This window comes from Palaemon carinicauda, chromosome 8 (assembly GCF_036898095.1).
Source record: "Palaemon carinicauda isolate YSFRI2023 chromosome 8, ASM3689809v2, whole genome shotgun sequence".
NCBI classification, from domain to species: domain Eukaryota; kingdom Metazoa; phylum Arthropoda; class Malacostraca; order Decapoda; family Palaemonidae; genus Palaemon; species Palaemon carinicauda.
In genome coordinates, this window is record NC_090732.1 from 163,605,492 (window position 1) to 163,623,244 (window position 17,753).

At 41.2% G+C, this 17,753-nt stretch overlaps 2 protein-coding genes across 5 annotated transcripts in view; one reads left to right on the forward strand and one right to left on the reverse strand.

The window, feature by feature from the left end:
• The window catches only part of LOC137644760 (myosin-VIIa-like), a 107,860-nt gene extending 104,746 nt beyond the window's left edge, over window positions 1-3,114 (forward strand). Inside the window, exon 42 of the mRNA XM_068377656.1 lies at window positions 2,095-3,114. Within this exon, the coding sequence (XP_068233757.1) occupies window positions 2,095-2,301 (207 nt within the window). The 3' untranslated portion in view covers window positions 2,302-3,114. The remainder of the gene's footprint in view (window positions 1-2,094) is intronic.
• Window positions 1-17,753, reverse strand: part of LOC137646092 (myosin-VIIa-like) — a 466,088-nt gene that overhangs the window by 188,374 nt on the left and 259,961 nt on the right. The window lies entirely within an intron of this gene.

Consider the following 17,753-nt stretch of genomic DNA (forward strand, 5'->3'; position numbering starts at 1 on the left):
GTTAGTCAAGTGAGAGAGCAGCACACAGGACACAATCTCACAAGAGGACAGAATCTCGTACCAGAGACCTTAGGCAGTGAAGAAGTCATTTCTTCGGTCTAAGATCATACCAGCACAGGACTGTCTGCTAGACCAAGGAAGGAGGGATTGTCATACAAAACCCTCCACGTATGGACTAGGGAGGTCTAGCCTCCTGTAAAGGCAGCTTAACCTGACATGGGAAATCATTTCACCAAGACAGTAAGATGCCTAACACAGACTTATTACTCTGATGTCCCGTTCTAAACTCAAAACCAACTCAGTGGTTAGAAGAAAGAAGCGAAATGCCTCAGTAAAACTTTGCCAGAACTCAGTTCACAGCAAAGCAAACTGAGGATAGCCTAGACTAATCAGAGGGAAGGGGGATTGCTCTTAAATCTCCTAGGAGATTAGTATCGACTTAAAAGGTATAGGAGGTGTCAGTCTCCCCTTAAAAGACAATATAAGAGCAGTGGGGACATGTATGAAAGTATACTAAAGCCCCTAGGCTAGTAGCCTAGGAGCATTGAGAATCTTTCACCGAAACTCTCTTGTATACTATCTTGGAAGAGGAAAATTTAAAGCAGTAATATCTTAAATGTATAAAATATTGCCTGAGCTTCAATAAAACTTTACCAGGAAGGTTATATCATGCATGCAGTGTGTAGGTGCCTAGGCTAGGAAGCCTAGCACTCGTGAGGCTCGATCATAAATAGCCAAATCCACGACAACAATGACATTTATTAAAGCAAATAATGCTGGGAAAAGGTCGTTCTGGCTAACTAAATGTACAGAAAGAACGACCACGTCCATGACGCCATCCGGCTGGCAACAGCTCTTGTTACGTTAATTACGATCCCAATCGAAAAGCAAGACTGGCAAGAGCTTACATTTACACAATTCAAGATATTACTTAACTTTCCAGAAGATAATGAGGCTGGTGAAGACATCATAGCGACAAATAACTCCAAAATAGCGAGAGATAACACGGGATAACACCGGTCAACGAAGCTACAAGAGAAAGAATGGCTTGGTGGCGCCGCGCGGTGGCGATTTGGCGCACTATTTACAGTACGGTAGGAGCGTCGCCTCTTTATCGACTCTCCTTTATTCTTGCCACTTTTCCCCTCGAAGTGAAAGCGCTATTAGGGGTGTAGATAGCTATGAGATGTGTCAAGAATACGTCCTCTGATATTACGCGATATCACTTTTAAAATTTTAAGGGATATTCGCTCCAGGAGTTAGAATTCTGGATACCTTTGGTAAATTCTCTGGGATATATCACTGTAGTCAAATATACCTAGGAAGCTACTAATGAAGGAACTTCCATCACGACGACATGGCCTGAGCCCAAAAATAATGTTATACACATGCTGAAAGGATTTGTTACAAGAGTGCATATTAGTGGTTTATTAGTACATGCAAACATATTCATCATGCATGTTGCCTTTTACCGATTACCAATACAGTAAAAAGAAAAAAAAAGGTTTTAATTAATTAGTGGGATATACGCTACGTTATAATATCATTAGCACTACACAGTTCATGATACACGGATGATAACGTAAATAATCACATGTACAATTTTGAAAGTGACATAAAAAAATAAAAGTAATAATACTTTATTAAATAAAAGCATTATTTAGGCAATAAAAAAGAAAGTTGAAATGTCAATGAAAAATGAAAATTTACTATGAACATTATAAAGATAAAAAAGCATGAAGGGGTCAAATTATGGAGTTCAAATTAATAGGTTTGCTTGAAGTGTCAGAACTCCAAGGAATATAATTTTCTGCTACTAGTAAGACTAAATCCAGTTGTAAAAACAGCCTTCGAGGATTCATCTTCCAAAGATTTGGCTTTTTGTGACAAAATATAAGTTGAGTAAATTAATGTGTTCCTGAATTAAGTATCAAACTAATATTGTCAAAGTAAAATGGTACAGTACTGTGAAATCATAACTGATTTTTTATCCTTTAGAAGAAAATATAATATACAGTAATGTGATAGCAATACATTTTAAAATGTATTAAGTACCTTTGGCAGGTTTTTAAATTATTTTATTTTCATTTTCAGGCTTTCATGATTGCTACTTTAATAAAAGATTATACTGAAGTACTACGAGAGAATATAAATGTAAACACAGATGGTCAGACTTCATCTGGATTAATGGCACCCCCTGGTTGGGAGGATGGGGCACCTCAGCCGCCAAGACCGTCACGTCCTCCAAGCATTATGGCTCGTCCTCCACCTACTTTACAAGAAGAAGTCATTACTCAGTGATTATGTTTTTAATTTTTAGATTTTTCTCAATGTCAGCCTGACTGCACAGCAATTTTTATATTTTCGTGATGCTTGTTAATAGATGAATTTAACTTATTCATAAACCTAACCAAAAGTCTTTCTTATCTTAACTTGACTTCCGGTTACTTTAAAAGAAGATTATTTTACGTTTGATAAAAATTCAATAAAATTCTGCCAAAATACTGTATGAGGAAGAGGACATTCCTTTATAGTACTGGTATAGTACATAAATTAATGAAAATATTTTTGCATTTTAAAGTTTTTGTGAAAAAAGTATTTTCTCAACAGTTCATTTGTTGAAGAAATTAGAAATTACCATAATCAAATGCATTTAATACTACAGGTGATGTGACTTTCGAAGTATTATCATTATTACTGTACTCCATTTTCATACCAGCTTTCAAAATCAGGTATCACAACTTATTTATAGTATTTTTTCTATAATGATGGTCATACCTTACTTTTAAAATAGAACTGTGAGGTAATGAAAAATTATAAATTCAGTATTAAAAAGTTTGTCATATGAAAAGTTCTCACTCGTGTAAATAATGTACTGTAGTGCAATCCTTGAGCTGGCCAAGGACTGCGCCAGCTTTTCCTCTTCCAGGCACGAACTTGCTCAAGAGCTTGAAAGGCAGACAGTTGTTTAATGATCACCTGTGTGTGCTGAAACTCAAATTGCACACTATGTGCTGTGCCAATACAAAGCTCTTTTATTTTTAGCAAGATGCTTTAAGTATGGATGGTTTTGTGAATGATATACTGGTGTGTATATATGTATATGTATATATATATATATATATGTATATATATATATATATATATATATATATATATATATATATATATATATATATATATATATATATATATATATATATATATATATATATATATATATATATATATATATATATATATATATATATATATATATATATATATATATATATATAAAATGTATCAGTAGTTTGGTAGGTAAGGTTAAATACTTGAATAATTTTCATATTTGCTAAGCAGTTGTTGCATGCTCCATTTGTACAAATGATTTTTCTTTTATTTAAATTTTGGATATATAGTTTTATATTTACTATAGAGAATTACATAAACAAAGAAGATTAATTGCCTTGAGGAGTATATGACTTCTAAATTGCCTTGGAAAGCTAGGATTATTAAACATGGAAATATAATGATGGATTTCCTACAATGATTTTGTGGTAATGAAATTATGTATATCCAGATGATCTCTTCTAATATTTTTGTGATGAAAATCCAATTTTATCTAACCTGAAATGGTTTTTAGTTGTTGTAAATGTATTGATTATCATGCAGAAAATTTCATAAAATTTTTTTCAGTGTAAATAAACTTTTTTTTTCAGTTTTGGATCACCAAATTAAAAAGTATCTATATTTCCCTGAAAGAATTATTTTGTTTGAATTTAGCAAGGTTTCACTAGAGCACAAATAATTATTTTGATTGAGTAAAACCTTTATAGTTACATCCTACAAGATTGTTGGTAAAATAATTTTTACTCAAACTGCAAAATAAATTTAAAACTTTATGCAAGAAAATAATATATTGTAGGGATAAGAAATTCTTTTCTGATTTGGATATCCACTATTTCATGGCCATGGACTTAAATTAGTCTGAATTGTGTAAAGGAAACATAAGCTTACAGTTTTAGCTATATGTTGAGGTATATTTCTGGTGCTATAGATAATTTGACATTGAATTTTGAGTAGGGATTTGTTTCTGTATTCCTGTTTGCTTTTATCAGCTCTTTAGTTATGCAGGAACATCAAATATATATAATAATATCTTGCATATAATGGGGATCTGATAGCTAAAGCTCATCTACATTAAAATATAGAAGCTACTGATATCCTTGTATAACTGGGATACTGGTGAGCAAATATGATCCGCTAATAAAAGTAGCCTATGATTTTTTATCCTCACAATGCCTCGTTCTCCAAGAGTAGAGTAAAAGCATAAATCAACATTTTTTTTTATTCTGCTACTTGAACCTTATTCCTATGCACCATTAAACTTTTTAATGCTAGTCGTTACTTTAAAAAAATTATTTTATGCGAGAAAATTACGTAATTTAGTTCATGTTGTATTCTGTATGGAGCAGAAGTATTTCTTTTAACTAATGGTTTGAAAGCTGGACATTTTATTCATTGTTGAAAGACAAGACGCAGATATCAAAGTTTTTACAGTCTATCCCAAGGTCATTATAATGTACATAGTGTAATGAGATATATCACAATAGCAGAAATGATCTCCAAATAGATATCTTTGATGGCACATACCCATGAACTGTTAATGGAAATTTGATTTAAATGTTTACAAAGCATTGTCTAATCACTAGCTGATATGTATAAATATTGTAAAAAGTTTTGTTGGAATTAAATAACATATATTCGTTGCTTCACTCAACATACACTAGTATCAGGATTTTCTTTATTATTTGAATCCTTAATCCTTAAGTCACGGCTCAAATTTGAATTGCAGTAAAAAAAACTTCAAGCAATAGTTAAGATCATACGGTTAGACTTGCTTCGAATTCAGTATTTACATATAAGTATTTTTATGAATTATTTTAATTTTGCAGTTCAAACAAATGTGTGCAATAGTTTCTTCTATTTCCTTTTGTACTTACATTTTTACCAAAGAATCTCTCATAAGAATGATACTTATGTATTGTGTGAATATTTGATTTTAGGGGAATTAATGAGATGAACTTGTTTTATGAAAAGGCTCTGTACCTCTGGCTCCCAAAGTAGCACGACTGAATATTACGGTTGATTGTTAGGAGGCATTTTGAGCCACATGGCAACACTAGGGACTCCTGTATATAGACACAAATTGTCCGTGCAGACCATTACAAAACTCACATCATCATCACAGTTTATAGTGAGTAACTGTATTCAACTATACAGTATTGGAAAGTAAGTTTTAAAGTTAAATTTAACTGTAAAGTAACAATATAGTGTAAATGTGGGTTTTAACTTCCTTGTTAAATGCAGTTTATTTTTTACTGCTGTCTGTAAGTGTTTCATCAGTTACCATTTGCAAAGTGATCTGTAAAAAAAAAGTTCTCATACTGCTGTTAATTTTCTTCTATGATGCTTTTATTCATCACATTTCTTATAATTATTTTTGACAAGTGCTTGTTAACCCATCCCATTAGTAACTGTCTTTTATCTAGAGTTTTATGTACAGTGTTAATGTGCCTAGTCCCTTTCTTATCTCAGATATAGTATCATTTGGACTATGTACAGGTGTTCTTACATCCCTTTTGTAAATCCTGCTTATGCTTTACCTTATAAAAGACATTATTTTTCATTTTAAATTTTGATATCCTTTTTGGGGTACAGATAAATATTGAAGAGATGGACCTGTTCTTGTTTGATCAAGTGACCAGTGTTGCAAACAATCCTGTGAAACTCTTGATAAGCTTTTGTAAATCTCGTCAGTGATATGTCAGATGTTATTTCTACACAAATATATAATAACAATTGTATCAGGGCTTTTATTTAATACAATACAACCTATTGATATCCTCAACTAAAATCATGGAAAATTGGTTCTGGTTATTCATGTTGTGTAGATTGAAGGGCAATTATATTATCGAACAAGTACCAATCCTTAACATTTTCAATGAGCTGTGAACACTGATTATTATTATTATTATTATTACTAGCTAAGCTACTGCTCTAGTTGGAAAAAAAAAAAACTATAAGCCTAAGGGTACCAACAGGGAAGGAAATAAGGAAATAAATGTACGATATAAGAAGTAATGGAAATTAAAATAAAATATTTTAAAAATATTAACAATATTGAAACAGATATTTGATATATAAACTATAAAAGGACTTATGTGAGCCTGTTCAACATAAAAACATTTGCTGCGAGTTTGAACTTTTGAAGTTCTACCGATTCAACTACGAGATTAGGAAGATCATTCCACAACTTGGTCACAGCTGGAATAAGACTTCTAGAGTACTGTGTAGTATTGAGCCTCATGATGGAAAAGGTCTATTAGAATTAACTGCATACCTAGTATTACGAACAGGATGAAAATGTCCAGGAAGATCTGAATGTAAAGGATGGTCAGAATTATAAAAATCTTACAGTATGCAACATGCATAAAGAACTATTTGAACGACAATGCCAGAGATTAATATCTAGATCAGGAATAAGAAATTTATAGACTGTAAGTTCCTGTCCAACAAATTAAGATGAGAATCAACAGCTGAAGACCAGACAGGAAAACAATGCTCAAAACAAGGTAAAAATGACAAATTCGCAGATAATTTGTATTTTTCCTAACTATACAAACCTTGGCTATTTATTACGGGTTATACTTTCAACGGAGCTGAAATGACGAGCCATTAAAATTTAGCGAGGGTTAACTACCCACACCGCTGGTTAGCGGGGGTAGGTACCACTCCCGCTCACACACCTGTGATTTAGCTCTTTGCTTGGAGGTAGGACTTCAAAGGGGATAGGGCTGGCGGACAAGTTTGTATAAATAGCTAAGGTTTGTATAGTTAGGAAAAATACAAATTATCTACAAATTTGTCATTTGTTCTGTAACTGGAATACAAACTATGCTATTTATTAGGGGTGACTCACCCATTAGGAAGGGTGGACGTCCCTGTCAATCTGGCTTTTGGCTTTACCCGGGGGCTCCTTATCTGAGTACAGTATACTAGTACTCAAAAATAAGGAGTCCCTGCCCTCACTAAAACCTTACTACGCAAGGTCCGCAGCCTACGCAAGCTGTGTGTTGAGACATGCAGAAGTGGGACTGTCTAGGTAAAGTTATTCAGAGTCTATTGTAGGAAAAAAATGATGTAACCAAGACTTTCCCAATACCACCTCGCCAGGGTATGGGGACGCAACAATATTAGCATAATACTAGGTACACAAGGGAGCATAGTTTACCTGCAGTGGTTTGAGGTCAGCTTATGCAGAGAACCCAGGATGCTGCTTTCCCCACGAGAGGGTAGGAAGAAGAAAAGAATAAGAGCCAGTAAAATCTTTTCAGTCACGCAGACTAAAACTAGGTAACAGTGCCTTCAACCTTCTGCTGCTTGTCCAATAAGGAGCTTGAGGTATACAACCCGCTGTTGTGCAGCCACCACCAGACCGATAGAGATCGTATCAAGTTCCTGTGGGTCACGTCTTACACAAGAAAGGTTGTGAAAGTCACCTGGAGCATTCACATCCTTTCTTGTAAAACCTGCGTCACAGAGTAATCTGCTTAGAAGGACCAGGGGCATAGCTATGCCCCTGACATCATGAGTCGTCATGTTGAGATGATGTTTTGGTGAGCCTCCTTTATTCTCTCCCAGTGCTGATGACAAGAGAAGGGACCCGGGTGGGCTGTTGCCGTTCTCCTAAGGTAGAGTCTCATACCTCACCCGTTACTAAGTGGAGACTTGTGTAGGATCCGTCACCTACGGAGACTGTATCTGGCGACATACTCGGGGATGAAACTGAACATTGCCTTTCGCTCTTCTCATTAATGGGCGATGTCGAAAGAGAGACCATGAAGTTCCTTGACTCGTATGGCTGCTGTCAGAGTGTGTAGGAACACTGTCTTCTTAAACCAGGTGAAAATTTGTTGCCTGGTGAAGTGGAACATAAGGAGGTCTCTTAAGAGACCATAGAATTTGAACCATGTTCTGAGAGGAAGGTCTCAATTCCGACTAGAGAAAGGCAAGTTGTAAGTCCGTATGAGTTAGGAAAGATCTAGCGATGAGAGGATGTCCCTTCCTTTCAGTTTGAAGGTGAAGGATCAAGGTTGAGTGATCATCTTTACCTGTTGAAACTGAATAGGGGGCTTTTCTTCTTGCATATACTCGAGGATTCCGTTAGTGCTGGAATAGATGTATCGAGTGGAGAGAGACACTGTCACATGACATCAACCACACAAGACGTTATACTGCCTAGTAGACTGATGCTGAGGAATTCCTCAGATATCTAGACAACCTTTTTGCAACTTATTGTAAAAAGCCTCTGTGGGAGAGGAGGTACTAGGTAGTCTCCAGGTGTACAATCATAGTGAAGCTATAGCTTGTGGTGGGTGTCGAAGTGGGTTGTCTGTGATGTAGAGAGGGTTCTCTTGGAGACTCTATCAGGAGCTGCAAAAGGTTTGGATACCATTCTGTGTAATGCCATAGCAGAGCTATGAGAGTCCTTGAGAGGCTGACCGATGTTCTAGCCTTCTTGAGTGTCCTTCTCCAGACAAAACATGGACGAGACGTAAACGTCATTGTTGTACCCACCGTTGTTGGCCTGTTTTTTCGCCAGAGAGCCTTGGGGTCTAGGGCTGGGGAGCAACGGAAGCCTGAGGTTCAGGAGCGTTGCGAACAGATCTCTAGTTGGAGGACCCCGTAAAGTCCGGACTTTGTCGGCTACAAGGTGATCCAAAAACCATTCGGTATACCTTATCTGAGATGCTGTGCAGATTGTCGGCGAGCACATTCCTCTAGTCTGGAATGAAGCGGGCTGATAGTGGCACAGAACGGACTTTGGCCCATCTTAGTGTTTATACTGTTAGATGGGAAGAGGCTACGAGTAAGTTCCTTCTTGCTTGCCGATGTGAGCCTCTATGTGGTGTGCGGTATTGTCGCCCATCACATCACCAAGTGGTCTGTTAGGAACTGATGAGGCTGCTGAAGGAACGGAAAGTTGGCCTTCATCTCTTAAGAGATTTAAGTGAAGGTACTTTTGGACTCTGTCCAGAGGGCTAAGGTCGTGTGGTGCAGCACCATGATCCCTCCTCTCTTCTTTTGATGTGTTCTAAGCGCAGCATCAAGCCCGAGGGGTGGGGAAGGATGAGAAGGTTATACCACTCTGTAGATTCTCGACTGACACCCATCCCTTGAGGTTCGTCCAAACTTCTGGTTCCATGGGAGTCAGAATGTCTGGGGGATTGAGGGCCTGATTCCAATCAGACTCAAGTCACTGGGATGGGAGTTCTTCTCGTTTTGAGAAAGTTTTCTGGAGATTGGTGTCTAGAATCATTCCCAGATACACCAGTCTTCTGGAAGGGAAGTAGTTTGTCAAGACTGAATCTTCCAACCTTTCTAGATGGATGGTTTGGGCCTGGAAGTATGTGTCCTTTAGGTCCAGTGTGCAAAGGAAGACCTGAGGTCTTAGCCCTTGTTCGAACTCCAACATGGTGTGGACATCGACCCAAAGGGACAGGTCCTTGCGGATCCTTTTGCATGGAAGATTGTTGACGCTGGAGTCTTGTCTTGTGACATAAAGGATCAGACGCGATACCCTGTGTAAAGATTCTTCCATGAGAGAGAATTTCTTTAACTAACAGAAGAAAGGCAACACTTAACACTACCATGCATCCTGATGGGATTGATGCTATTCCTTAGAATAGAATCAATATGGCGAATGTTAATCAATGGTTAACGGTTGGGTATCGTGGTTACTGTGCAGTTGGAGAGTGCTCGCAAGTAGTCCCTGTCGACAAACCGTTGATGAGGGTTGTCGATCGTTTGCCGATCACTTTAGTGTCATGGCGAACGGCCAGTAGCGAGAAGTATGTTGTATACCTTCTGATCTAGGGAACTACGAGCAGAGGCTGACTAGTAAGTCCGAGTCACGAACTGCTGGCGAATTGACGATGATCGATGAATCGGCGGTCCGTGAGCCGAGGATGGTAACTGACAGGCAGGTGAAGACTGTCTGGTCAGTCAGCCAAGGTAAGTTGGCGATAAATGAGTTGGTAATCTGTTTTGAGAGCCCTGAGAGACAGCAGAATGGTTTAATAATAGTCAGTTGGTGATGGTAAGCCATTGATGATCAGCGATCGATCGCGGACCGGTGATCGGTGAGCTAGAGATCAGCAAGCTGACTATGGTCCCTCCTGGTTGGTCAGAGATCAGCAAGCTGACTATGGTCCCTCCTGTTAGTCAGATATCAGCAAGCTGACGATGGGCTGGTCAAAGATCAGCGAGCTGAGTTCTATGATCGAAAAAAGATGAGCTGCCCATCGGTGATCTAGTGATCAGCAAGCTGATGACTGGCTATTGACTAGCAATCAGTGATTGGAACGCTAGCAATCGGAGATCGTTAGTCATAGGAAGGACTATAGGTCAATGATCAGAGCTGAGCTAGCAATTGGTGATCTGGTGATCGGCAAGCTAGCGATCAGCAAACCGTGAACTAGCCATCAGCAACTAGTGATCTAGAGATCAGTCTGTTGATGCTTTCTTGTTTGCTGACGGTGGTCTGTCAAGGAAAAAGAAACTTCAGAAGAGACAGGGACCAAGGATTCCCCGTTTTGATTCCCCTTGGAAGATGGAATCTTCGGGATCTTGAATCCTTCTGTGAAGCCTCTTTCCTCTTTTCCCGGCAGCCATGTTATGCGTTTGCGGGGAGAGGAATGGAGCAATGGTGACCTGTCCAAAAAGTCTTATTCCTTTTATTCTGCCTATTGCGTGAGTGTGCAGGAGAGTACTGGAGCGATGGCACACAGGATGATGCTGGTGCTAAGTTTCTGCTGAAGCGCAGTTTCCGGTGAATGAGTAGAAGAGCGCTGGAGAGCAGGCAAGCGCTGGTGCTCAGGTGAACGCTGGCGCATTGGATCTGCGAGCACTGGCTCTTTGGCAAGAGTGGACGAATTGGATCTGAGACCGCAACTACGCAGGAAAGCGAGGAAGAGCGCTGGTGAACAGGCAAGCGCTGGCTCTTTGTGAAGAGTTGGCGCATTGGCGACCGCAAGTCAGGAGGGTGCTGGATGTGAGAGCGCAGGTGAGCGCTGGCGCGTAGTAAGGCACTATGTAGTTTTTGTGCAGTCTCCCTAGAATGCAGCGAAGCATGTGACTGGTTGCGGAAGGGCGGGTGCATTGGCGCGCGCGGAAGCCCATTGGTGGGCACGCGGAAGCCCATTGCTGGGCACGCGGAAGCCTATTGCTGGGCATGCGGAAGCCCATTGGCGCGCGCGCGGAAGACTGCTGGTGCGCGCGCGCGGAAGACTGCTGGTGCGCGCGCGTGGAAGACTGTTGGTGCTAACGCGCGCGAAAGACTGTTGGTGCTAGCGTGCGCGAAAGACTGTTGGTGCTAATGCGCGCGGAAGACTGTTGGTGCTAATGCGCGCGGAAGACTGCGGGTGCACGCGGAAGCAATGGTGCGCATGATAATGCTGGCGCGCATGAGCGCGGGAGGAAAGCGCTGGCGCGCAGGTGCAGGAAAGAGCTGGCGCACAGCTGCAGGAATGATCTACAGAAGAGTCCAGGACCGAAGTCCAAGGACTAACTGTAGCACAAGGTAGCGATGGTAGGTCAGCAGGTCAGCTGGCAGGACGACCAGAAACTGGGATGAGCCCTCAAACATCCATTGATGGCGACCGTGAAAGGTCCCTGGAAGAGTCCAGGACCGAAGTCCAAGGACTAACTGCAGCGTAAGGTTGCGTTGGTAGGTTGGCAGGTCAGCTGGCAAGACGATCAGGAACTGGGATGTGCCCTTTGGAAGGGCGAACATCCCCCGATGGCAACCGTGAAAGGTCCATAGAAGAGTCCTGGACCAAAGTTCACGGACTAAGCTGCAGCGCAAGGTTGCACTGGTAGGTCTGCTGGTAGGACGATCAGGAACTGATGACGCCCATGAGGGCCGATGGACCAGCAAGCTGACCTTAGCAGTAGCGATCCTCCGAAGAGGAGTCTCTATGAGTGGCCCCCCTCATGAGAGAGGGGATCACTTCAGGAGAGACTTGCCTAAGACTATTCTCCGGCCCCGAAGGAAGAGAGACTCAGCAAGGGGGGGAGTGTTGTCTAGGCGAAGACAGTAACATCAGTCGGTGTCTGTGAAGTGATTAAAATGCAGGCAGTTCTCCCTTGGAAGGGGGAAACAACCTTCCTCGAAGATGAAGTACTGATCAGGTGTTACCACGGGCGTACTTCTGAGAGAAGGTATGACGCCCATGATGACGTCCATGAGGGCCGGTGGATCAGCAAGCTGACCTTCAACAGTACGATCCTCCGAAGAGGAGTCTCTATGAGTGGCCTCTCTCGCGAACAAGAGAGATGAACACTTCGTAGGAAAGACTTGCCTAAGACTGTGCTCCGCCCCTGAAGGAAGAGAGACTCAGCTAGGGGGGAGAGTAGTCTGGGTGAAGGCAGCAACAGCAGTCGGAGACGATGAATTTATTAAGATGTGAGAAGTTCTCCCTCGGGAGGGAGAAACCACCCCACACCTGAGAAGGAAACTTTCCCTCAGAAGGGAAAGTCGTCCAACCCCTGGAGGCGAAACTCCTGGTTAGTGTTCTAAGATGATCTGAAGTGCTGGTCATGTTGTCACGGGCGTACTTTACCTAGAGAAGGGATGACGTCCTCTGAGGGACGGCAGTGACAGAAGATTCCCCAGGCATGAACAGATCAGCTCTACTTCGTTGGCACTCTTAAATAAAATTAATTATTTAACAGAAAATTCCCTAGGGAGGAACTCCGAAGAGGATCCCCGAGGGAACAACATAAAAATAAGTATTGCGCCCTCCCTTCCCCAGTCGACATCAACGGGAGAAGGAGGAGCGGAGTAACTGTAACAAAAACCAGAATTACAATTATTTAAATCAGCTGAGAATATTCACTAATAGTGAGAACCACTGATCCTCCGAAGGAAAGTGTTCCCCACGGAAAAAAGATGAAAAGTTAAAATTACAATTATAATTTCACTAAAAATAATTGAGACAAACAATCGGAAGCGCAACCTAACCCGCGAACGGGAAAGAAGCTCTTCCCATTAGTACACTGTTGTTGAAAGGTGAACGACCTTGAGAAGAGACAGACTGTAGTCAATCTGAGAGAGGCCACATCCCCTTCGCTCAGTAATCCACGTTTCCCGTAGGAAAAGGGAAAAGGCGAAGACAATAGTTGAATGAGGAGGGTCCAGGCGATGACCATTCCCCTGCGGCGGCCGAGTCAATGGTTATATGCCGACGGGAAGACCGATGGACCAGGTGGGGAGAGGTCATTCCCCACGAAGTGAAAGTGTCCTGGCCTTGCGCAAGTGTCGTGTCGTATATGTATCACACGCACAGCACAAACACTGAAAAGGAAACTTACCACATTGCTATACACATATATATACATAAACATTAAGAATGTTTTCACATATATACAAATACAGTGGAACCTCTACACACGAACGTATCTACATCCGAAGTAAAATTTTGACTCTACACCCGAATTTTATTTCGACACACGAAGTAAGCAATTTTCGTCGTACGGTTGTATCCGAATTTTTCGACACGCGAAGTACAATTCGAACATGTTCCAACTCTACACCAGAATGTTTTTTTCGACACCCGAAGTAAACAATACTCGTACACGTAGTCGGTGCTCATAGCGCCTGAAGTGTTTTTTATTTCCGCCGATAGAGGGCAGCACATCGACCTCGGAGGGACGCTCAATTAGCGGGTCTTGTGTCAGTCCTCTGTTCTCGTCGGCTTCTTGCGGTTGTGCTCTGTGCGTTCTGCTATTAACTCTGTTTTAATCGTGATTTTTTATGTGCATCCTTTAACGGTAATTTACGTAAAGTATGGGTCCTAAAAGGCTTAGTTTTGCCAGTGGTAGTGGAAGTGGTGAGAAAAGGAAGAATGAAATGCTTTCTTTAGAAATTAAGCAGGAAATTATTGAAAAACATGAGCGTGGCGTCCGCGTGAGTGAACTTGCTAAACAGTATGGCCGTAATATGTCGACGATCTCGACAATCCTTAAACAGAAGGAAGCTATTAAAGCAGTGAAACCTTCTAAGGGGATCACCATAATTTCCAAACGCCGTACCCCTATCATAGAAGAGATGGAACGACTTCTACTAGTGTGGATTAAGGATAGAGAGATCGTTGGCGACACCATCACCGAGACCGTTATCTGCGAGAAGGCGCACGCCATCTTTACGGACTTAAAGGAGGAGAGCTCTGGGGGTGATGCTGGGGAGAGTTCAACCGAGCCTTCCTCAGATGATTTCAAGGCATCTCGTGGCTGGTTCGAGAAATTTAAGAAACGGTCCGGGATTCATTCAGTTGTTCGCCACGGAGAGGCTGCTAGTGCGGACACAAAGGCTGCAGCTGACTTTGTCAAGAACTTCGAAAATATCATGCAGGAAGAAGGCTACGTAGAGCAGCAGGTGTTTAATTGTGATGAAACCGGGCTGTTTTGGAAGAAGATGCCGAGTCGAACCTACATCACTGCCGAAGAGAAGAAATTGCCTGGGCATGAGCCAATGAAGGATCGGTTGACTCTTGCCCTATGTGCCAACGCTAGCGGGGACTTTAAAGTCAAGCCCTTACTGGTTTACCATTCAGAGAACCCTAGGGCCTTTAAAGCACACAACGTCGATAAGGATCAGCTTCATGTTTTCTGGCAATCCAACTCGAAGGCCTGGGTCACTAGGCAATTCTTTGTGCAATGGGTTAACCAAGTTTTCGGCCCTTCTGTGAAGAAGTATCTTCATGAACAGAAATTGCCTTTAAAGTGCCTGCTATGCCTTGACAATGCACCCGCTCACCCCCCGCCCCCCCCGGACTTGAAGATGATATCTTCGATGAATTCAAGTTCATAAAGGTGCTGTATCTTCCACCGAATACCACCTCTATCCTCCAGCCCATGGACCAGCAAGTCATCTCTAATTTTAAGAAGCTGTACACCAAGCACTTATTTAAGCAGTGCTTTAATGTCACGCAAAGCACCAACTTAACTTTGCGTGAATTTTGGAGGGGCCACTTCAACATCGTGCACTGCTTGAAGATCATAGATCAGGCTTGGGTGGGATTAACTCGACGGACCCTCAATTCTGCCTGGAAGAAGCTGTGGCCTGATGCAGTTTCTTCCCGAGATTTTGAAGGTTTTGACCCCGAACCTGATCCCGTGGTCGGTGCAGCGGAAGCCGTAGAGGAAATCGTCTCCCTTGGCAAGTCCATGGGTCTAGAGGTCAACGCAGATGACGTTACGGAACTCGTCGCCGAACATCACGACGAACTTACCACGGATGAGCTCAAGGAACTCCATGCTATGTCGGAGCACATGAGTGATGACGAGGAAGGGAGCGAGGAGGTAGAACATGTGTTAGGTTCGGCGCAAATAAAAGAGGTGTTAGGAAAATATCAAGACGTGGTCGACTTCATCGACAAATACCATCCAAAGAAATTGCAGGTTTGGTGTGTAGTTTCTCAATTCGATGATGTTTGCCTAACTCACTTTCGAAACATTCTGAAAAGCCGTACCAAGCAATTATCTATCGATACTTTCTTTAAAAAAACTGCGAAGCGAACTCGCGATGAAGAGGATGTAAGTGATTCGAAGAAAACGGCAAAGAGTGAAGCGGAAGAAAGTGAAACAAAGAAAACGGAAAAGAGTGAAGCAAAAGAAATTCAGTCAATTTTAAATGTAGAGAGTGATAGCGATTAAAATTACGTAATCATCAAAAAGAAAAAAAGAAAATGTAAAAAAAAATATAAAATATAAAAATAAAAAAAAAATAAGCTAAGTTATGTTAAAGTTCACTTAGTGTAAGTTAGAAGAAGTTACGGTAGTGTACGTTTATCGTAGTTAACCTCTCTACCTCCTCGCCGCCCGTCTGTCTCCTCTCTGCGTAGCAAGACTAACAACACCTGCGCTGGAGTTTCTAAGGTAAAGTGACGCTAAATCCCATTTCTTATTTATCATTTTTTGCTAATTCTTCTTATTTACATGTCTATTATCTAATTTAGTGTTCATTATTCTCATGGGAAAATTATGTGTAGTAGTTTATTAAGAAGTTATCATAGGTTTTTGGGCTCAACCACGGATTAATCCTATTTCAATGTATTCTTATGGGAAAATTCGTTTCTACATCCGAACATTTTCTACATCCGAAGTTGGTTCTGGAACAGATTAAATTCGTATGTAGAGGTACCACTGTATAAGAAAAAGTAAGTTGAAAGACAAAAATTAATGGCAGTCCAGAATAGGCGAGGAGGAAGAGCAGAAACAACCGCTCTCCATCCGAGCCAAAAGTAAAGTGAGTTAAATCACAGGTGTGTGAACGGGATTGGTAGCAAGCTAACCCCCCTAATAAGCAGTGTGGGTAGTTAACCCTCGCTAAATTTTAATGGCTCGTCATTTCAGCTACGCCGAAAGTATAACCCCTAATACTTAGCGTGGTTTGTATTTCAGTTAAGGAACAAAAAATAAATTATGTAACAATAACAACTTTGAGAGGAGGTCTACCGAGAGAACAGACACAAAATAAGGACTGCGCACTCCCTTCCCGGCCGACATCGACGGGAGGAGAGTGGCAGTGTACAAACCGTAACAAAACAAGAATTACAATTAATTCAAGCAAGAATATTCACTACATGGGAGAACCATTTGACCCTCCGCCAGGAAGGGGGTTCACCACGGAGATGAAGCTGAAAAGTTGAAAGTTAAATTACAAACAATTATAATTTCACTTAATTATTATTATTATTACTTGCTAAGCTACAACCCAAGTTGGAAAAGCAGGATGCTATAAGCCCAGGGGCCCAAACAGGGAAAATAGCCCAGTGAGGAAAAGAGACAAGAAAAAATAAAATATTCTAAGAACAGTTACAAGATTAAAATAAATGTATTCTAAAAAAAAAAAAAACTATAAAAAAAAACTTAATAACAAAACAAGATGAAGAGAAATTAGATACAATAGTGTGCCCGAGTGTACCCTCAAGCAAGAGAACTCTAAACCAAGACAGTGGAAGACCATGATACAGAGGTTATGGCACTACCCAAGACTAGAGAACAATGGTTTGATTTTGGAGCATTCTTCTCCTAGAAGAGCTGCTTACCATAGCTGAAGAGTCTCTTCTACCCATACCAGGAGCAAAGTGGCCACTGAACAATTACAGTGCAGAAGGCAGCCCCTTTGGTGAAGAAGAATTATTTCATAATCTCAGTGTTGTCAGGTGTATGAGGACAGAGAAGAATCTAAAGAATATGCCAGACTATACGGTGTATGTGTAGCAAATGGAAAGTGAACCGTATCCAGAGAGAAAGATTCAATATACTGTCTGGCCAGTCAAAGGACCCCATAACTCTCTAGCGGTAGTATCTCAACAGGTGGCTAGTGCCAAGGCCAACCTACTACCTAAAATTAATGAAGAAACCATTAGGAAGCGCAACCTAACCCGCGGACAGGAAAGGTGCTCCTCTCACAGAGTAGATTGGCAGCAGCCCATGAAAAGTGAGCGGTGATGACCTTCAAAAAGAGCAAGACCGATGTCAAGCTTTGAGAAGGCTGCACTCCCTTCCCCCAGCAAATTCCACGTAGAGGGGAAGACGATGGCAACACCCCTGCGGCAGCAGCAGAGTTACACAGAAGGCTATCCGTCAACAGGATGACCGATGTCCAAGGAGGATAGGTTCTCCGTTGTTGAGAACCTGCC